Source organism: Terrapene carolina, unplaced genomic scaffold (genome assembly GCF_002925995.2).
Source record: "Terrapene carolina triunguis isolate 2854851 unplaced genomic scaffold, T_m_triunguis-2.0 Scaffold234, whole genome shotgun sequence".
NCBI classification, from domain to species: Eukaryota; Metazoa; Chordata; order Testudines; family Emydidae; genus Terrapene; species Terrapene triunguis.
In genome coordinates, this window is record NW_020664585.1 from 11547732 (window position 1) to 11571072 (window position 23341).

General features: G+C 41.2%; 1 protein-coding gene across 4 annotated transcripts in view; it reads right to left on the reverse strand.

The window, feature by feature from the left end:
- RIMBP2 (RIMS binding protein 2) overlaps window positions 1–23341 on the reverse strand; it is a 302398-nt gene that overhangs the window by 24740 nt on the left and 254317 nt on the right. For 3 of the 4 annotated variants that reach the window (XM_029912641.1, XM_026656926.1, XM_029912640.1), the window contains 5 exons: window positions 19365–19516; window positions 18529–18996; window positions 14131–14280; window positions 7087–7245; window positions 1046–1163 (listed from right to left, as the gene is read on the reverse strand). In XM_029912641.1, coding sequence (XP_029768501.1) covers window positions 1046–1163; window positions 7087–7245; window positions 14131–14280; window positions 18529–18996; window positions 19365–19516 — 1047 coding nt within the window. Of the gene's footprint in view, window positions 1–1045; window positions 1164–2845; window positions 3578–7086; window positions 7246–14130; window positions 14281–18528; window positions 18997–19364; window positions 19517–23341 lie in introns of all 4 variants that reach the window. The other variant, XM_029912642.1, reaches the window with a different exon arrangement.

Genomic DNA, 23341 nt, shown 5'->3' on the forward strand with positions numbered 1-23341 from the left:
GTACACCACAGAAAGGTTTCTGTTTAAATTTCCTATATGGTTATTCTGCTGTGTATCCATGGAAGAAACTGGGAGAAAACTTTTCATGTTTAACAATTCAAAAACCCGTGTTGCATTATACTAAGTATCACTATGAGGTTGCTTTCTGCGTGGAAAGTTTCTCATTCACAGATAAAGCTTCAGGACAGAACTGCTTAATGTTGCCTTGAGTTCTCTGGATTTCTGTGTACACTGTTAATAAGGAATCATCTAATGTAAGCACAGGCACCGGAGGAATTACATCACATGAAGATTTTATTTCTGTACATTGTCTACAGTTCTCTATTTACACTCCTGTGTTTCTTGCGTTTCTGTGTGACTGTTCCTAGTTGTTTGTGTGGTGTGCAAGTTTTGGTGAAAGTGTTTTTGTGCTTGGTGTCTTGATTCCATTATCTTGTCTGCAGTACTTTTTGGAATTTCTTGCACATGGCAAAATATATTTTTAGGTCATGATTTAACAGAGATGGCTTGATTAGAAAAAGCAAATCTAATGGACATAGTTCAGTCTTATTTGCTCATTTAATTTAATAACCTCAATTTTCCTTGCTGAATTCCAAAAAGTAGTTAAGAGAATGGAAGGTGAAGGCAAATTGATGGTAGATGAATGGAATGATGGATGGATGGATAGATGAGTGAGTGAGTGCACTTATTTTAGGTATCATATTCATAGCATGTCCACGCCTTAATTTATTTTAAAGAATGAATTGTCTACTGTAGGTTTTAAATTGTAGCTATCATCCACCAAAACATAGATCTTGATCCAAAGCTCACTGGAGTCAATGGAGAAACTCCCACTGACTTCAGCAGGTTTTGGTTCAAACCCTTAAAGAATCTCCAGTACACTCATATTTAACCTAAGACAAAGTTGGTTTTAATCTTAGTTCATCTTATATAAAGGATTTAGAGTTATTGTGGTTAAAGGGTTTGGGGCTTTGTTTGTTTGTTTTACCAATCCCCCAGCTCTGCGGCTGTAAAGAATAGAAATGCACCAATCAGGTCAACTAACCAATGGAAGGGACCAACATTGGTCGAGACCTTTGTGGGACTGCACTGGCATGAGACAACCTTCGACCCATGTGCTCCACCCTGTCAGGTCGTCCAGTGGATGATGGATTCCCTAAAAGCTAAAAAAGAAAAACAACAGGTTTGCAAGTTACACAGCTGGGTGCATAAAAAGGCATGTTAATAATGTCAATCACTTTCAGAAGCATAAGCTCTAAAGGCAACTAAACGTAGTTTTTAACTGAAAGGTTAGCTGAAAAGTTCTACTGATGCCTCCTAAACCTGCAAAAGAAAAATGGTTCCCTGAAAAATGGCGCACCCTTTGTAAACAGCAGTCACACATTAGAACAAAGAAAGAATAATAATAATTTTGGAAACATTCTTTTGCCTTTGTCGTTGCTGCTAACTTGGCTCGGAGCACTTTTAACTCTCCCTGAAGAGGACTAAGACCACTCACACTAGAGCTGTGAAGACAGTATATGATGGGGTCAGGTCAGTGCATTTAGTTTTTTTACCTAGATTGTTTTGCACAGTTTGCAGCACATTAACCAGCATATGTCCTTTTCCTCTTGGGGTCTCTGAGAACACTGCTCCTCTCAAAGGGCCTTTTGTGGTTACAGGCTTTTTAGAAGTCACTAACCCTTGCAGAAGAGATTCATACAAATTTCACCTCACACCACAGCTGGTTCTCTTTCTGTTCACTAATTTGCAATACATGTTATTATTTTAATGCTTTCCAGGGTGTCTCTTTCAACAGCTGAGATTAAATGCAGCATTGGCACCAATTTTAATAGGAGAATTTTTAAATGATCAGTTCAGAATAAACTGCTGGGCTAGGCATACAGCAGCAGCTGAATCTACTCTTACATAAGACATTAGATTGGAGATTAGTTGCAGATGAGAGGCTAAAAAACGTATTTAGTTCTTTCTGGGAACAGAGAGGCCTAAAGATGCAAATTCATGAAGGCTCTTTTGTGGGCTAATATATAGAAATGCAAACAGGCAGGATCACAGAGGCACCCTTGTGGATTAAGATGTGGAACGGCCTTGGCTTGTCCCTCTGGAAGAAGCCGTTTGTCTGCAATCTCATTCGGAGATGCAGTCTGCAACTTCAAAGGCAAGAAGAGATGGTCTAAAAAAAGAGGGCAAAGAAGTGACAGTGAAGGAAGAAGGTGGAGAATGGAAACACGATGAATCCTGTGACTCCAAGAAGCTTGCTTGGTCACTGTCACTGGGGGAAGATATTTCTTGGTACTTGCCCAGGAGAAGGACTGAAGATGAAGAGCAATTCCTGAAAATCTGGGAGTGAGGAGAGCAAAAACAACATGACAAAATGGAATCTTTAAGACAGACCATCAAAATAAAAATTTTGTGAAATGCTTTCTTTTTTCCAGTTAAAAATAAAACCTATTTTTACTTTTTAAAGCAATATTCTGATAGTCACTTTAAAGATAAAAACAAACTTTTGGAAAATTATAGTTCAGCTAACCCTTAATTAAAATTTAGATTCAGTTGTCCTTTAACAAAAGCAGCCATTATTGTAATTTGTTCTGTGGGAAAATCATTGTTGTAAAGCAAATTAAACTGATTTCAGCATGATACAAAAGAAGCTTGTGAAGCAAAATGCAGATTAATAAATAAAAAATCATGTGGGGAGGAAAGAAATGAAACAACCACCAGTAGATAGGTCCCAAAGATGGATTTTAAGAAAAAAAAATCAAAAGAAGTGGGAGGAGGAAAAGAAAAGAAAGAAAAGAGATGGATTTGACAGGCAGATGTTAGAAGGAAGTTTTATTTCACACACCAGAGAGTCTTCTGCATCTCTGTGGGATGGCTCTGCATGTAGAACAGCTGCCCTAGAGTCATTCACTTGTAAGTTGATCTTCCAGACTCGCTGAACATCTTTGCTAGTCAAATTATCTGTTCTATTGCATTTTTGAGTCTCAGACTTTCTCTCATAACTGGGCTTGGCCTCCTCAATTCTGGGCTCTATAAAGGAAGGACCCAGGTCATCAAAGTCTTCTTCAATGCTGCTTTGCCTGGTTAAAGTTTTCCTGCGAGCAAGCAATGGCTTTGTGCTTTTTCTGCATGAACAGTTATCTGTCTCTGCACAACAGCTAGGCACAACATTGGCAGAAATCAAATCATAAGCATTTCTGAAATTAAAACGAGATTCTTCTTCCTCACTTCCACAGTCTAGTCCACTGTCAGGGCTTCTCGTTAAGGATCTACTGTAGTTATATCCTTTGTCTTCTGAAGCAAAATCCTCCATGCCTGAAATTCTGTGCTTGGCTGGGTACCAGAAGTTGTGCTGTTTGTCTTGATTGTAGGGTCTAGGTGGTCTAGTGCAGCTAGCTACCATAGGTTTCATTTTATAGGGCGTACCAAAACCCTGTTTGTGCAATAGTTCAGAATATTCAACATCCTCTTCGGCTACTTCTGGGATACTGAAAAGCTTTTTACTGTGGTGTATCTGCTGTGAAAAGTCAGGCTGTTCCAAAAAAGCGGCTTCAGTGGTCCTATTCTTAGAGCATTCCTTAACAATAAGTGATGTTAAAAAACAGGTGGGGAACAAACAGTGCGTGATAAAAATAAAATGGGAGGGAAAAAGGGGGAGGAGGAAAGAAAAATAAAGACAGAATTAGTTTTAGAGCAATGGCGAACATAAGGCATGCAGTTTATTCAGTGAGGGGGATGTCATGCTCTGAACAGGAATCTGAAAATAAAGACATGATTAAGTTGGCTTGGTGTCAGATAGAACACGGGAGGTCAGTACAAACACAGCTGATATTGTGATGCTTTAACAAGAATAAACCCATGCATTCAACACAAAGCAATAAAAGCTGCATACAAGTTCAGCCGTGGTGAGAGTGGAGGTGAAGTTAGAATATGGCGCTAGTGCTTAGTGTTCTTTGTGCTCTATGCCAAGCTGGGATTGTTTTCGTCCATGGAGCATATCTCGGAACGCTTTCTACAGCAGAGTTTTCTCTCTTGCTTTGCACCTGTTAAAGCATCCTAGGTGATTAACAAGAAACTCCACAATGCCGTCCTGCCCGAAGACAGCAAACTCAGGGCGGGTATGAAGTCATACAGGGCTCCCTGTAAATGCCAAAACAGGAGTTCTTGTGCCTCCACAACCTCATAAAAATTGCACCCTCTTTAAGCTTGGCTTCCACAAAAAAGACCCTGAGAACTGGGGGCTACCTGCAGCCATTGGTCCAAACTGGATCTATCATCCTAAATCTGCTTAATAAAACTCTTACTTGACAAGCAACCTGTTACTTGACCCAAATATAAGTCTTGGTACATACCAGATGTAAGTAAGAACTACAGTGGAGTGGATAAAATCTGAACAGCTTAGATAAATGAAATAAAAGACACATTTTATATTAGGCTTACAAAAATTGAGGAATAGTGTAATTGAAGGATCTTGTGCAAATGTGTCTCTCTGGGACTCTGACGCAGATGCTGGGCTATCCAAATTGATGAGAAAAGAGGTGTTGGCTTTGATCTATGTAGCCCTTAGCTATTTGGGTCATGGAGACCACCCTTCTCTGTGCTTTACCCCAATGACAGCAATCAGCTTGGGACTTCTGAGCAGACATGCCTGGATTCATACGTGTGGGTAGCAAGGGCAGGATCTTCTAAGTGACTTTGGAATTCTCCTTCCCCTTTGATCCAACAGAGCCTGAGTTTGCTGATATTCCAGGGACATTACAAAGCCCGTTGCTCAGGCTGTCTCTGAGCAGACAGATTGAGCTGCCTTTCGCTTTAGTTTTCTTCAAAGGCGAGAGAGTTTTTAAAGAGTTAATTTTTGCCACTACAGTAGAACCGTAGAGTTACAAACACCAGAATTATGAACTGATCGGTCAACTACACGCCTCATTTGGAACCGGAAGTACGCAATAAGGAGGCAGCAGAGACAAAAAAATAAAAAATAAAAAGGCAAATACAGTACAGTGCTGTGTTAAACGTAAACTACTTAAAAAATAAAGGGAAAGCAGCATTTTCTTCTGCATAGTGAAGTTTCAAAGCTGTATGAAGTCAATGTTCAGTTGTAAGCTTTTGAAAGAACAACCATAATGTCTTGTTCAGAGTTATGAACATTTCAGAGTTATGAACAACCTCCATTCCCCACGTGTTCCTAACTCTGAGGTTCTACTGTATTCATGTGAATGATTTTTGAATACACTTTTTCATTGTCTATCTTCCCAGAGCTTTTTTGAAAAGGTGCCATAAATATGGAAAAAATATAAATAAATATGCATTAGGAATCATTTTGATCAGACTCCAAACATCCTTAAGTTTCATGGATGCTCCAACCTGATATTCAAGTTGGGATCTCCTTCTAGTTTACACATCAGCCTTTATCTGGAGAGCAACTGAAGGGAAGAATAATGGCACAGTAAAGTGAGTCATGTATCTCGTACACTTTCCTTTTGCATGAGGGTATCTATTAACTTGGTACAGAAAATACTGAATGTCAGCTATCTGCAATCATAGCTCAAAGTGCACGGGTTGGTGTACTTTCAAATGCAAATCGCATATGCATTTGAAAGAGTTCAATTAATGTGTTTTTTTGTTTCTTTTTTAATTACAGCAGCTGCAAAGCTGAATTGGATCTAGCAAAACAGGGACACTGTCAAGTATTTTAGTTCTAGAATCTGATCTAAAACTTAAAGCAATGTAGTTATACATGCAGTGGTGAGCGTCCTCCAAATTCTAAACTTACTCCCTCTGCCCTAAATTTATGTGGCATTCTCACATTAAATTCTGCTTCTGCACAGCCATTCAAACAACAGACGTTAACAATGAACCTTGGGGCAGATCCTCAGATTGCATTAAATCAGCATATACCCACTGACTTTAACATAGCTATGATGATTTATCCCAGCTGAGGATCTGGCCCATGTGTTCAGAGTTGGGCTGACAGTACCGTTAATGCAGATGTAAAAAGTAAACAACCAGAGAAGCCTAGGGATAATTCAGTGTTTGTCTACTGGCAGTCTGAGCCATTTCATTTTCAAACTTTTACAAGGATACTAAACAGGAGAATGAAAGATTTTTTTCTGAAAATGTACCTGACAGAATGTTTTTATAAGTTGCATAAAATCGTAAGTCTGTGTATAAAATATATAGAAGCAGTTATAGCAATGGTTACAATATCCCTACGTATGTACTTTGCATAAGGGTATAGCACGTTCTTTAGTAACACGGCATTTTGGCTGTGGGAAGAACGACCTGTAGGTTTCTGTATAATTTCAGTCTATAGCTTGTTAAGAAGTAGTATCTTAGCATGGTAATGGTATACACATAAGAAGCAGTTACTATATGTCATATTACAGAAAACAGAAATTCTATGTTGGGAAAGTTTAGTGTTTGCAGTGTGTATTCTAATCAGATGAATAAAATCACCTTGTAGGATGAATCCGCCTATGCAGTGTTTGGGACATCATTCCTGACATGTTTGCCATTGTCTCCTCTGCCACCAGAAGCTCATTAATGATTGCGACACTAAGATTAATGACTATGGGCTTTATCCACGCTATTGGGAATCCATATTGCACTGAATAAAACTCCCCAAATCCGTTACTAGCATGCACTAGAAGGATCCCGGGGGTTAGTTCCAAAAACCTGGTCAGTAATATGGAGAGGATGTCCACAGAAGATTTAAATTCAAAGACACGTGTGTGGATGTGCACGCATGCACTCGCACACATCAGAAAACCTCTATTGGTCTGGGTGCACGTCCAATATACTGCAGCACAGCAGCACCCCCAAATGCGCAGCAAAACAGATAATTGCATAACAGCCCAAGGACAGTCTTCAATATGTGAAGCTCTTGGTTAATACCAGAGAATTGAGTATTAAGTGGACTTCATAAGGGGAACTTTACATTATGAACAGTATTCATCCCAGTTCTAGTCTGTAGGCCACTGTGAACTGTAATGTCCACAGCAGACTAACAAAAAAGTGCGTGGAAGGAAGGAAGAATTTGGCTTGCCCTTCTCTGAAGTTTAAACCCCCTTTTTCTGTCACTCTTACCTTGAGTGTGTTGTGTGATGTTACACTGACTCGTCTTCTTCCTCCATCCTCCAGCTGCATTTCTGAGTACAGCTCTTCTTCATCTTCCTCCATAATATCGGATAAGTCAGAGCCCCTACTGCTCTCCGTATGGTACTCCTCACCCTGGCAGTAGTGCGGCTATTGGATGGGATAGAAAAGTAAAGAGCTGCAAGGTTTAAAATCTGAAGTGACAGTGCCCCCACAAATGGGGGGCAAGGCAGCAACTAGCAGCTTGAATGTTGCAATAATACCTTATGTAACCCACACTACCCAGGTGCAACTCTCAGTAGCCCTCAAGTGGCTTGTTAATATAGAGGTTTATTAGCTTGCTCACACCTTAAGTTCCAGAAATCCTGGATTCAGTCCTTACAGATGATCCAACCAGCATTACACTTGCACTTCCACTCCAACCACAAACCTCATGAGACCCCGATTAAACCCCCCCCTCGGTTTACCCGAGGCCCTGCATGTGTCAGTGGATTGGCTGACCATCTGTTGAAGGCTCTGAGATTGTGAATTCCATTCACATGTCAGCTACTCTTCGTTGTCATATCTGATGTTTGCTATATCTAACAGTAAACCCCACGTGACTCTTCAAGAGCACCATTTAGTTCTTACACAATGTTTCTATATTGTAAATTTTCACTGGCTTATGAGGGTCAATGATCTCATTCTATTCAGGCATCTAGGGAGCAGAATTGATAGAATTTTATGTCCTGCTAGAGTTAGTTCCACTAAATTGTCTGTGTTTTCAACTAGGTGAAATGGATGGAGGAAATTAGATATTTTATTGAATTGCTGCTGTTAAATTTAACCGTCTTTGGTAAATTCTTGTTTTGTTTTACTAGTGTCATGATTTATATCCACAGTCCAGATAACAAACCGAACATTACTGGGATTCTACATCTACAGGTATATTTTTAAAATGAGGCATCTAATTTTCTGTACAAAATCACACTGGTGCTTCAGATCTGTAAGCAGTTTCATCTGCTTGTGCAAATGATTAAGTTGAGGCCCACTTAAAAATTATGGGCCCAAAAGTCTCACATGTGCACTGTGTAAAAACTAAAATGCAAATCTCAATGTAGCCGATAACACATCTTCCTACTCTGTTGGTGTAATCTACCCATTCTCAACATACGGACAGCAAAAAAGTACAGCTCTTTATATACAGTTTGAGTCTGAAGCATATCAGTTCAGGATAGGGTAGGCCCAAACAGAAATTCCGGGTCTGAATATACTTGAAATGTGAAGTTTGGCTCCAGATCCGAATTTCATGGGACAGATCCTCAGCTGGTGTATTCCAGTGTACACTGATTTATGCTAGACAAGGATCTAGCCCTGCATTTCTATAATGGGCCAGAGCAGAGGCTAGGATCCAAACACCCTTCGGTCTAGATATGTTCAGATTCAAATGTGAACTACCCAGCTCAGTCCCACCTTCAGTGTCAAGGGCGCTGTACTGTATGCTGTAGAGACAATTTCCAGGAGCAAACCTATTTGCATCAGAAAAAGAATTTTGGAGAATAAGTTACTGAAATACTAGAATGTCAAGGAGCAGAAGTTACTCTATTTCCCCAGAAGAAATACTACAGCAGAAACAATTCCTATAGTTCCATAATGTATTGGCATCAATAAACTGCTGTAAACTTCCAGAAATGAAATGAAATGTCTGCAGTAAGCAATTACCCTGAAGTGAAAATATGTTCACTCTCCAAATATTACAGCAGACTTGCACTCTCTTGATCCCTAGAAGATAGTTCTGGAGATCTCAGTGTGTATCTCTACAATGTGCCTCAGCTCTATGAGATGTTCATTAATGCTAAGATTCTTCTTTCATTACTTATGGGAGCCAGCTTGGTCCAGTAGATCAGGCGCTGGCCTGGGAGGCAGAAGACCATAGTTCTATTCACAGTTCTGCTGCTGACCTACTGTGTGACTTTGGGCAAGTCACTTCTCTCTAAGCCTCCATGTCCCCTATGTAAAATGCAGATAATGATACTTACTTTCCACTGTAAAATACTTCGTGGTCTATGTATAAAAGCTAAGGATTGTTATTATTGAGGGTTGTGAGATCCAGCCCCTTATGAACACTTTGTTGCTATCCAAGGGAATGGGATCAAACCCATGAATGTTTTCAGTTTCCCACAGCTGTATTACAATGAGGGGGTAATTTTAAGAACAAAAGCCACTGCAGAAGTTAATGCTTTCAGTTAGTTTATGAAATGAAAGACTCCCAGAATTCGGTCTGGTGCTCTCACTTTCACCCATGCCATTCCAATGGAATCTTACTTCCAATTTCAGTGAGTCAAATCCTGTTCTCAGTTATCCCCAAGGGACTTCATTGGGGGCTGCACTGTGTAGCTGAGAGCCGCGTTTGTGATATCGTGTAGATTATCAAAGGTTGTTATTGACAGAGAAAAGCTGCACAGCTACATAGCAGGAACCTTTCAAACTATCTCCAATGCTTATCTGCTTTTGATTTAATAACAGAGGTGTCTGTTAAATATCCACCAATTATTTAATGAAAACCTTCTAATTGAGGTGTTGGAACTTGTTAAGACACGTAATGCAATTAGTTCAAATTTATGTAAGCAATAATTGTACAATTACATTCTGTGTTGGTAATAGATTAATTCATTACAAAATATTGAAGCATCTAATGGGCACGTAACAAGATATTGCAGCTCAAACTATTTAAACAGACTTTTCAAAAATCATTGTGTTTTGGGCCCCCATCCTGCAAACCCATGCACATCCTTAACTTTAAGGCAGTGAGTAGTCGCAGTGTAGTCAAGGGTAAGCCTTGAATATTTTTATTTCAATGGTAGTTAGCCTTTAAAAATCCTAATTGCCTTGTCCAAAGTCACACAGGAAGTCTGTGGCAGATCCAGTGACTGTTTTGATTTGGAAGGGATGTGATCTATATAATCGCAAATGGAATTTTTTTAAATCCATATATTATGTTACACAATTACAGAAATATAGACCGTGGCAGTCATTAGTAACAACAGAACACCACTGTTGAACAACATCCTTTTTACCTGTATTTGTGGTTGCCTGATTTGATTTCTTTCTTTCTATCTACTTCATGCGTTGAGTGAGACTATGCCAAAAGCTTTTAATTGGGCATAAATGCACAGTATGGCATCAGCTTCAGAATACGAATTGGTACACACAGACTAAAGCCACACTATAATAAGCTAACAAACTATTGATTGCCTTATAGTGAAATAAACTACCAGATTCTTTCAAAACCGCATTTGACCAGAATCACGCCTAAAATCTTATTAAAAAAACACCTCCTATTAAACTTCCTGGTTAGGTCTGGATGTAGTAGAATTACATACAAAAAATGCAGAAATTGGTTCTTTACTAACAAATTATGCAGTGCAATTGTTCGGTTTTCATAAATAGTTCAAATGAGCAATTAAGCTGCTAGTAGGTGCCTCCCTTATATAGCTGAAATATAAACAGGTAATAATTAATTTGTATTTAATGAACACAGAACAGCTGCCTCACAAAACAGAATCATCTTTTGAACTGAGAAACTTTAAAGTGATACTTTTTAGGGGAAAGGAATAGGGTATTTTGGACCAGTAGGTGTAGGGTAACCATATGTCCTGATGTTAGGGGCTTTGTCTTCTATACGCAACTATAGCCCCCCCCCAAAAATAAAGGTGTCCCATTTTTTCAGACTTGCTATCTGGTCACCCTAACTGGGTGTGACCCTAAGAACACCTCAATGCCAACTGGCAAAGGGTTCACTGTTCCGTAACACTAACTCCTGAGAGGCCTGACAAACTCACTACACCCAACATGCTGTTTTCATAATAAGAGGGTCAAGTGAGGTCTAATAAAAGCTTATGTCATACTGGTCCTCATAATCATTGTGAGATATATGTAAGGATGATATTTAAGGAGTTGTGTACATATACTGTTTTAAAATCTGAATCAAAACAGGGTTGTCAGGCAGGTTTTGACCAGACAAAGGATGTATATTCACCTGCCTGCCTCAGTTCACATGTAACAAAGGCATTGTAAGCCAACACAATGGAAGGCCGTTTGCATACCATGTCAAAATGTGGCTGTGAAGGCAACATGGAGCCAACACACCAGGGAATAAACCAAGGGGGTTCATCCTGACTCGGGGAACAAAATCATGAACTTTGGGGCTATAAAAAGAAGGCCAACAGGACACCTCTTTATCCTTTACTGAGGAAGCAAAAAGGACAGCGGTTTTTGCATTCATGAAAGAGGGATCCCAACCATGTTGGCTGGAGATAGCTTTAGGTGAGAGAAACTACTTTAGGCTTTTAGCCTGTTAAAGTTAAGTTTAAACTCTAGGAAATATATTATACTTTTTGTTTTATATGTAATCATTTCTCTTCCCATTGTTATCCCTACTCACTATCTCTTAAATCTTAGCCTTAACTTATGACTGTTCTCACTATAAATATATCAGTGCTGGGATGTTATATTGGAGCTGATCCTCTGTTGAATCAAACAAGCAGGTGTGTGTATTAGTCTTTTGGGACAGCTTACCTGGTAATTTCTGTGAGTGTCCAGTGGTTAAGGGCTGGACACTGCAGGGGAACACTACAAAGGGGTCTGGGGTGCACCTGTTGCTAACCTGCAAGGCAAAACAAGGGCTGGTATGGCCCTGAGGAGATTGGATGGTGTCACAGATCTGACACCCAGTTAAGCACAATCAAGTCTCTCTCTCACTGAGGCAGGGGGTTATTGTAGTGTCTGAGCACCTTACAAATTTTAATGTCCTTCCAACAACCTTGTGATACAGGGCAGTGTTACTGTCCCCATTTTACAGTTGGGGAAACCTAGGCAGAAAGATACTGAGTGACTTGCCCAAGGTCACACAGGATGTCTGTGGCACTGTAGGGAATTGAACCTAGCTCTCCGGAATGCCAGGCTAGCACCTAAATAATGGACCAGACTTCCTTATGTAATCAATAGTCACTTTAGAAAATCTTGGCCTAGATGCACACAAAATAATTTTAAATTGTATTATATCTATTGGTTTAATCAACCTGGTGCACCTTTCAGTTTCGCCTGCAAACCGCTCATTTGCTGCACAAGTCAGGGAATTGCGTGTGCAATCAGATACTTCCATGTACCAGTGTGTTTTGAATACACAATTTCCATAGCTGCAGACTCAGATGCACCTTGCACGTGTGTCTGGAGAGCATGTATATCGTTTGTAGGTGCAACCTGAGTGCAGGAGTTCTACAAATTTGAACTACTGCCTCTACAGATGGAACCAACCCCCCAAGTCAAACATCTTTAAGGGGATTTAAAATCCAAAACAATATCAATATCTTACAAATGCCACTCTCTTGATAATGAGCTGAACCAAAATCCCAGAACACCCAGGAAACCTGTGTGTGCAAAGCAAATGTCACTGCTTGGCCTCATCTGTAGCCAATGATTTTAGTTTGTTGTTCATTTATTGTGTGATGTTATGATTAACTAACATGGTATGTCATATATAATCATTGTATACTAAATAGCGTTAAATTGTAGGATTATAGAAGTATAAGCTTGATCTGTAGTTAGAAGGGATAAGTATGCATTAGTTATCTAAGTAAGTAGGGCTGAAATGCAAGGCCTACAAGCTGAGGCCTGTAAGATTTTAGCTTAGCCATACTAGGCCATTGGCTTAAGAAATGCTTGACATAAGTAAGTGACCAAAGAATGACCCTATGCCACAAGATTACGGGAATGGGTGATGATGTGAAAAATTAACAGTAAGAGTAATTTTTTGCTTACAAGATACCCGGTAGTCACATTTTTCTATACATGCCCTAACCACAGGGTGCACGATGTGCGTAACTGCTAATGAGGTATAGTCAGAATCACATTATAAAAAGAGGGTGCCCAGATTAGGAAAACTGAGCTTCCTATGGGAAAACTCCAGCAGGAACCATCCCTCTACTGATGATCAACCCATGAGAGACCCATCAGACCCTAACATTATCTAGGAAGATGCGAGTATAACCATATTTGTAACTTGTGCATAGGTCTGTATAGAATTTCTATATCCTTGGGCAATCATGACTTTAATTGTGTAACATTAATAAAACTTGTAAAACAGACTAGACCTTGTACTTGTGAATGTGTGTGTGGTCACTATCCTTGGCCTTTATGTGTTACTAGAGATTCTAAATCTGAAGCAAGTAGCAGAGGTGACTTTCATTCCATTGAGCTTGAAACTGTAGTCACCAGAGCCAAACCCATGGTGGTGTAATACCACATTACAAAATTCACTTTAAATAAAATAAAAGGCTTCACATCTCTAATTATGTCCAATATCAGAACTTGGGAGTATTCTGCCAACAAGATATTGTAACACGCTAAGAAAAAGTTCCAGCCCTATTTTTACTTTGCTGTAATAGGGGGCTCAGCTCACTTGAAAGTAAAAAATTAAGTGGTCTTGTAGTGCTTTCAGTAGGTGAGGCTGAAGACCAGGTTTAGGAAATTCTTCTGACAGCATCTTTCTCCCTCCTATAGCACGCCAGGGACATACCGTGCCAGCTCCTTGCTTGTAAGGATGACATTTCATGGCTTTTAAATGACACAAAAAATTCCAAGCCCTTTTTTGTCTTATAGCACCTTAATAGATGTAAAAATAAAGCATAATGCAGAGAAAGCCCAGATTCAAAAATGTCTCCACTTACCTTCTTTTTCAGTTATTAAGGTTGTTGCTAGTTGTAACAAACAGAGATTCATATATCAGCCTTTATAACATACCAGCCTTTATAATGAGCAAAGGGCCAGACAGTTAAAAAGACGTTCAGCTTCTAGAAGGCAGTATAATGCTGTAAGAGTAGAAAAGCCTATTCATCTAACTCCATACAAGTCTGGCTGCTTAGCCATAGAGCGTATCGGTTTGACAGTCAGCAGAATGATAGTGCTGTGGTTAATGTGTTGAGAGTCATAAAATATTTTCAATACATTTCAGACCTGCCTCTCTCCTTATTACCATAACGAGGTCACATTAATTACCTGCTTTCCAAGCTCTGAGCCTTTTAAGAAATCGTCGACTGAAGCCCCTCTCCTTTTAATGCTGGGAGAATCGTAGCCGTCTTCCTCCTCATCTGAGTTTGCATAATGCGCCATATTACTCCTTTCGCTAAACACACTCCTTCTCTCCATCTGACAAAACACCAACATGGTAAAGAAAAGCGGGCACCCCCCTTCACCTACATTGTTTCCAGCAAGCCAACAAAGAGATGTTAATGATTCCAGATCTGCTGCCTCTAAGACTCCTCAAGAGCACATTTAAATATACCCATGGCTTAAACTCAAATGATAAACTTCTGGTTCCTTTAACTCATAGCCCTTTCACTGGTCTCACTCACTGGCATGTACCTCCTTGTGCTAGAATCCCATCACATTTCACAAGCTAAGTGAGCGTAGGCTGGGTGGGTACTTGGATGGGTAATCTCTAAAGAACACCTAGATGTTCCAGGAAATGGTGTGGGGGATGCAGTAGGTAGAGCTCTTTCCTTGAGTCATTACTGAAACAAATGTCTCAACATGATGTTGAAGGCACCGTGCTTTCAGAGAAGACATAAAACCAGAGTTCTGCCCCTGAAGATGCTGAATTTAACTGTGGTCATTACTAGTCAGTGCCTCGACTCGTGTGTGTTAGGACTAAGTGGAGAACAATTTCTCCTTTTGCATGTGCCACTTTCCTGAAAAGCACAGGACTTTGCACCCATAGGGCACTCACTCTCGGGGAGAACAGAGGGGGGCTTCTTTTAATTTCTATTAAATCCTTTTTTTAATCTCTTCCAGGGGATCCCACAGGAGTCCCATTGGCAGAAATTGCCTCGGCAATGCACAGATGGTGAAATTCACCCCTATGCAGAGGACCAGCACAATGTCTGTGCACCACTGAAACCTCACTAAAGCTTTCTCATTGTGAAGGCGTAAGCACTTGTGCTGATCCTCTGCACCAAGGCGAATTTTACCCTCAATCACTAGATCCTGCTGACCACAAGCCCTCCTCAGTCCACACCATCCAGCTTTCTGGTTAGAGGTACATGGGGGCTCCAGCGGCTTATACCACTGCCACCCATGTACAAAGAGGATTTCCACTACTGAGGACTATGTACCATAGGTGTTGCTGGCAGAAGCTGGCTTACCCCAGAGTGAATCTAGCCCCTGCACTTTTGCATAGTCTCCTGCATTGAACCTTTGAAGATTTACTAATTACTAATCCAAACGTGAATCTAACTAAACATGTTTTGGAATGTAGATCAGTGATTCTGCAAAAACTAAAAAAAGTTTCTCAGCCCCCTTCCCTTAAACTGCGGTCATTCTCTAGCTAATCATTATTGCTCCATCTATCTTACATTCATTCCAGTAGCCACCCAAAATAGACTCACTTGTGCTCCCCTAATACATATCCTTGTGTCCAGGTCATCGGACCCTTCTTTCCGATTTGCCATTTGCTTTTTAGAAGGATCAGCTGTAATGCAATTGGCATCCAAACTTGCTTGTCATTATATAACTGGGTTTGATGTTTTTGTTTTCTTCCCCGCCCCCATTCCCACACCCTTAAGAATTTAAATTTAGGACAGAATCTCATTCTCATGAGCTGAGCTCAGCTGTCAATCAGATAAGGTTTGTGCACTTTTGTTTTGACAAACAAATCAAGAAAAAGGATGCTAATCAATGTGTATTGGCCCAGGTGGCTTTTCTCGTGTTGCATTCATTTTGTAGCGTTCAAAGGTCTCTTTTGTTGCAGGAGGTATCCAGAGAACATACCATTAATCGGTTTTTGCAGTGTTGGGTCAAATAAGGTCAAATAAGAGAAAATAAAATATTTGGTGTTAATATGAACCAATGGGCTAAGTTGACTTACGCCTCAATTCTGCAAACAAATGCTTACGTTTATGGACCTGAGTAGCTCCACTGAGGTCTATAGGACTTTATTCTGGTGGGCCAAGTTATGCCCACGGATAAGCATTTGCAGAAGCAGAGCCTTAGTTTGCTCACCCATTTCAGTGTGCAGTTTTAAATTACCCTCTTAGTTGTTAGGGCCTTGTTTAAGCAAAGCATTTAGGTCCAGATTTTAAAGATATTCAGGTACCTGAGGTGCCTAAAGAAACCTTTAAAAATCTGAAAAGTAAGCATTTGTTCAACTTTTCTCCGATAGACACAAGTTCATCTTTTGACTTCTATGAAACATCCCTCAATGCTTTGCTGAACAGAGATGGACGTAAGCATATGTTTAAGTGCTTTGCAGAACTGGGGTCTATAATATCTGCTCCATCCTACCTCAGGGAACGTCTTTCTCTGTCCTCTTCCCAATCACTCTACTCATCCTCCTGTCTGCCCTTGCACCACTGCTGGGGGGACAGCCTTCTCCTTTGCAGCTCTGCTGTGCAGAACAGCCTCTAGGTGTGCTCTCGCCACCTCACTGACTGCCCATAATTTTTGAAATCTCATCCACAAATGTATGCCCTTTCGCCCTAAACGATATAGCTTCACTTTACTCTCCTTCTGCTGTTAATTACTGCTTTAACACTGAAACTGCCTTATTTAATTGCCTAATGCATTTGTGGGGATAGATTGCCCCAAAGACCCTGCAGCATTGTATCATTAACAGTATTCATCAAAACAAAGAAACCCATTATAAAGAACAAATTTGGATGGTAAATAAAGAACAACATGACAGTCATGCACAGTTATTCCTAGACTGAGCATACCCATATGCTAATAACTTGATTTAATTAGTTCACAAGGAATTTCAAGCAAGGATATTAATAGAAAAATAAATTAATTAAATATGAATATCACCTGACATTTTAAAAGCTGGGGTCTTGGGAAATTGCCCCATGTAGGAAATAGGAAATGATCAAATGTTTTCAGGAATGTTTTTTGGTGGGTTTATTTTTGAGACTGTCTAGTTCATCTGCACTGGGCAATGCCCTGCGACTGCCGGGCAGATTAATTTGAGGGCAAGGTGAAAGCAACAGCTACAGGGTGCCAGTCTCATCTCACTCTCCAAGGTTTGCTTGCATGGTTCATTGGTCATCGAGCTGAGCACGTTGATTCAGCCCTTTTGGGAGGAGGGGGTTAGATGTTGACGTCAGGGATGCTATTGCATAAGGGCCAAATTCTGCCCAAAAAAGTAACAGCAGCTTATGGATATCCACATCGGCCGGGACAGGTTAGTGAAAGAAATCTGCTAGCCTTTGGGGTTACAGAGCTTCAGCTGGTATCAAATGCAATGAATCATCCCAGGAACACAATGTTCTGCACTACCTAGTCACATCTGGTGCGTCAGTGACGATGTAACAAACCCTACGTGCGTGGGCGTTTATACTTTTAGAATGAAACGTCACCTCTCACTACTCTCCCTCTTAGATGCTATATTCAACCAGACTGCTCTTGATGTCTGTTCCTGGGGCTTAACTCTTTGAGCCTGCAATTGCAACCAACACAGTGATTTCAGTGACTAAAGGGCTCGCACCTCTGCAACCTGCTCTCTCTAGTGAGCTGCCAGAGCTCAGCATTAGCGAGCTCCAGGGGCTTAATGTATAACAGCTCTTTGTTGGTCAAACTTTCACAGACATTTTTCTTCTTACAGATCAGGTGGCTCTGTTCCCAAGCCTTGAGGCTGAAGGCTTAGTATTTTGTTATTGACTTTAACTGTGGTAAGAAGCCCAAGTGACACGGTGTGGGGAGCTAAATGTTTAACCTAATTGGCCAAAAATAAACCAGATTTTTTTAAAAATATATTTCCATTTTTAAGAATCTTTGGGGTTATCAGCAAGAGGTCAAAGGACAGCACATTACAATATCTCTGTGCTTTATGGTCAGAGTATCCATTCAAACATCTGGGAGTAGATTCTGGTCACCGTTTATATTAGTGTTGAATTTATAACTGGTTTATAAAAGGTTTAATCAATTATGTAAGCTTTAGATTTAATAGATTTCATTCACATAAGATTCCCTGTACAGATATGATGTTCTAGGTGCTCGTAAGCACATCAGTAGAAAGAGTTATAGATTGTTATTAGATATAGTTATTACACATATTAGACATTATGGCTGTTCCTTCAAAAGTTTACAACTGAACATTGACTTAATAACGTTTTGAAACTTTACTATGCAGAAGAAACTTGTTGCTTTCCCTTTTCTTTAGCAGTTTACTTTTAACACTGTACTGTACTGTATTTGCTTTTGTTTTTCTTAAATAACCTACAAACCTAATGGACTCTACAACAATTAACTTTTTATCAATCAGTTATTAACCCTTTATAAAGTATTTATAAATGGAACTTTAATATCAAAGGTGATCTACCTTTTAAAACCCTTTTTTCCTCCCTAAATGATTTGCAACCAAGCCACTCTATATGACAGGGTGTAAGAAAGAGCTTGCCTTACCCTGTTGTTCTCTGCAACCCGCTGGGCAGCTTCTCTCGCCATGGCTTTAGCAACAGTGTTCGGGATGGGTGTGCCTTGCGGCTGAGGGAGTATTCGATTAGGCGAGGGAGACCTCCTTCCTTGAAGCGGGCTTTGAAAGTTGGGGGCAGGAGGCTCCAATGTGTGTCCATGAATGGGGGATGCTGAACGAGTCTGCTCCCACGACTCATCCATTTTTAAACGTGGACCTAAATGTTCATCTTTGGTATCTGGGGCCCCGGCACTTGCTAATGGCTTCGATTTGGGAGCAGTCCGAGGGTGAGGGATTGGAGGCACCAATAGGTCAGGTGGAATGGCAGCAACGCAAGAGTCCACAGATTCCCCTTGTGCGGAAAGTGTTCTCACGGTAACTTCCTTAGCTTCTACGTTCCGTATTCTCATGAGCTCCACGAAGGTGTTCTCTGCTGTTGGAAAGATCACCTCTGCCACCTGAACACATAAACAAGCAACTTAAAAGTCTGAAAAGACATTTCCTCCCATTGCCACCATGAAAGGCTTCCTATGCTCTTGCAAAGTGTTGCCCGTTGGCTGCAATAATCAGCACTGCAGGTCTGTATCGATTCGCACCAATCAGCTGTAACACGTCAGCTAGGCTTGTCTGAACAGCTGTGTCTTCCTGATGAGTTTACATACAGGAACTCCATAGTCAACTTACAAACCAGGCAAATAATGAAGTGACAAAATAGCTGCTGTGAAACCCAGAACAACTCGGCAAACCATGAACTGCTGCCTTTTCCTGTTAATCTAACTGCACATCTCTAGTTGCGGATCACTGTAACAAGCAGAAGAAATCTTACCCTTTGGCCTTTTGCATAAACACCATAGCCAGTAACATTTGCTCCGTTGGAGGTCCCTGTGGATGTAAGGGTTGGTGGTTTCCAGGACACCTGTATAGTAGCTGGTGTGGACCCAGCCTGTATGGTAATATCTTGAGGTGGAGCTGGAGGACCTAGGAGAACAAAAGCCTTGTTTATCATTCAATTCTTTTACATTTCATGCTTTAAACTAGGCAGACCCACTTCAAGGTCTGCTGTGATTCTTGAGGACTGCAGATTTTGTATCACCCTGTCTGCATATAGGGAAGATACAGTTTCATACATAACAGGGCTAACTGTCCTTGCACCTTGAACTGTGGGAAAGGTTTGTATTGAGTTCATTAGCCAGACATGCTTTCCTTGCTTTTTTTGATAATTATTAGGAAAATATATGGGTCAAATCCATCACTTTTAATTTGGGTCCATGTTTCTCAAAGCACTTTAACAAAGGAGAGCTAAGTATCACTAGCCCCATTTTATAGAAGGGAAAACTAGAGCACTGAGATGTGATGTGACTTACCCAAGATCCCAGAGCAGGTCAGTCATGGAGCCACGAACTGAACCTGGGATCTGCTGCCTCTCAGCCTAGTGACCTATCTACCAGACCCTGCTCCCTCTAGGTTATTTTAATCACAAAATGGAAAGGGAAATACATTGTTTCTCATCCTGTACTTACCTTTTCCCCTAGCTCTTGTAAAAGTGCTTCAATTCTTCTGAATGTGGGGAGAGGTAAATATAAAAGGTGGTGGGAGAATTGTCAAGGAGACACATTAGTGTGTACGGAAACCTGTTACAACTGGCTACAGACTACCTCGGGCCACGCCTCTGAGACAAAGATCAGCACAGAACACTGCGTGCTGGGACCTGATTTTGACATCTCAAAGCACCACCAGTAGAAGCAGCACATGAGGAGGAGGTGCTGGGGGTAGAAAATGAACCAGGCTCCCTGCAGACCAGAATTTTCTTGAGATATTTGCTAAATACAACAAAATTACAATGAAACAGACCCATTTCAGCAGTGCTCTGAACCAATGAGGCTGAGACACAGATGTTTCCGCATCTCACCACACCTTACCCTTTGCAAGATCAGCAGTAAACCAGTGTTAGTTTAATTACCAGCAGAAACAACCATCCCAGGTGATTTACACTAGTGTTTGTGGTACAGTAGAACCTCAGTGTTAGGAACGCCTTGGGAATGGGGGTTGTTCATAATTCTGGAATGTTCGTAACTCCGAACAAAACGTTATGGTTCTTTCTTCAAAAGTTTACAACTGAACATTGACTTAATAAAGTTTGGAAACTTTACTATGCAGAAAAAAAATGTTGCTTTCCCTTTTCTTTAGGGGTTTACGCTAACACTGTACTGTACTGTATTTGCATTTTTTTTTTTTTTGGTCTCTGCTGCTGCCTGATTGCATACTTCCAGTTCTAAATGAAGTGTGCGGTTGACCGGTCAGTTCATAACTCTGGTGTTCTTAACTCTGAGTTCTACTGTACATTATAACATGCCCTTTGTTCTGCATCAGTGATACCTGGAAGGCTGCTGCAAGGAAGGGCTGGGATAGTGCCTATATTAGACACCATCTTACCGCAAATATTACAGATTTCTTTTCCGCTTAGTGAGTATTGTGGGAGGGCTGTGAGGGAGGAGGACAGGAAAACATTTCAAACCAGCTATTGCATGAAATTCAGAAGCACCATGCACTGTATCGGATCACATCTTGCTGAGAAAAATACAACATGGGGGTCCTTTGCCTGCAGAAATCCCTTGAGTAATACACCTTACAGAATACAGCTCCATTTTAAAAATGATATGTGCTACTTACTGTCATTTTTATTATGCAGAGAATAACTTTTAATATTACCTGCCATTTTGGACACAATCGTGGTTTCATTTGTAGAGAAAACAATAACAATGGTGAATGCAGAAGTCCAGAAGAAAGCTTGTGTCAAGAGACGCACAGAATGCCAGTCAAATCCAAGGACATGGGGCTATGGCTTTATAAAGGATGGGATGGACCATGGCTGGGGATAGACTGTAATTGCCCCTTGTGAAAGTCTGTGTATTGGAGGGGCCAAAGGGAACGGCAGAGGATGAAAGGGGTAGGCTGAATCCTGCTGTTTGCTTTCCTTGAGTGCAAGGGAAACATTAACACTCTCAGTGCCCAGAAGGAGATGTTACTGGATTGGGGCATGACCCCTCTACCCGCCACACTGAGTGGAGCTGTTGCTACACCTCAAAAAGTAGGTGTAAGATCCACCCCTGAGCATTCTTCCACAGAAGCATTCTGCCTGCCCAAATGCCACCAGCCTCCAAGGTAAAATCAGCTTGACTGTGAGACAGTCAAAAGGCCACATTCTCATTCACACTGTGCAAAGGGGACATAACAGTCAGCATAACTTTACTTCACTCCACCAGCGTGGCATGAAGGGGGCCTCAGTGCAAATGAGAATTAGGCTCAAAGCCTCCACGCTGCACTGGGAAAAAAAATTAAACCCAAACTCAGTCTTTTAAGGCATTGAAAATACATTAACCTACTAGCATGTTCAGTACATCCCTAATTAAAACACATTATTGAACCTACTATAAATAGCCCCGTGTTGGCTGGAAACCCAAAGTAAAAATATCTTGGAGATTATTCGTTCATTTATATTTCATATAGCCTGTTGGGTTAATTTAACTGTCAAATCCTAGTAAGTTTATCACGTTAAGAAGCTTTCAAAGCGGGGGTGGGCTGCGGCCTGCGGCCACCCCCATCTTTCTGGAATTGCTGGCGGAGGACACAGCTGAGCAGTTGCAGATTTCTTTTTTTTTGGCCATAGAACTTAACACAACCAATTTCAATTCATCTACCAAGGGCAACACAAGAACCAACACATACTGTTACTGTGTGCATCTGTTTTTAGAGAAAAGAAAATGATGAAGCTGTAAACTAGGTAAAACATGGGTCTTAGGAGGCTGGCAAGAAGCCAGCAGGGCCATCGATGTTACCAAGTTCTATTCTCTAGAGCAGTGATCCCCAACCTTTTTGTGGTCAGTAGCACATTCATGTTTTCAGAAGAGTGTGGTGGGCGCCAACAATTTTTCAAGGCTTATTTTGTATTTGTACATTAAATAATACAAAAAACATCATATTTAATATTACATAATATATGAATCCAGAGAGAAGAGAGAAGCTGCGAGGACAGAGAACACCGGTGCCCGCAGCCCCGGAGTTCTCTGTCCTCAGCAGGCGCGGGGCCACAGCTTCTCTCCGGCTTATGCCGCAGCTCCGCGCCTGCCTGGGACCGAGAACACCGGCGCCCGCAGCCTGCAGCCCCAGAGTTCTCTGTCCCCCAGCAGGCACGGGGCCACGGCTTCTCTCCCCTGCTGGGCACTAGGCGGGCGCACATAAATGGCCCGGCGGGTGCCATGACACCCGCGGGCACTGCGTTGGGGACCACTGCTCTAGAGGGCATCAGAACACACTGTAGCCATTTCGTTACAGTTCAGGCCATTATAGGCAGAAGGGGGCTTTACTTAGGTAAGGTCAGAAAGAACTAAACAGCCCCTCATCTCACTCCCTCCCTGTAAAAATAAATGTGTCGTGATCCATGCTGCGTCTTGTCTCCTGTGTTTTTGGTGAGCAAGGTGGTTCTCTGACTACAACGGGGCTTGCTTGTAGTGCTCCTGTGAGCAAAGTCCAAGTGCAAGCCAACCTTCCAGTTCGCGGGAAACCACGGCTGAGTAGAGGAGAGGAGAATAGGAATTTTTTTCGCTGAAAGATGCAGTAACTATTTCAGCTCCTCGAGTGCAAGTCAATTCCTTATGTCTCAGCCAGCAAGGCAAAGGATTGCTGTCCAGTTTTCATGTCAGTCCATCACAACCCAAAGAACCTCTTGAGACTTGTACTAATTCATAGCAAAGGCTCTCTCCATGCAGACGGCAGTCAGTCATGAAACCTGAGTTTTAAATGACC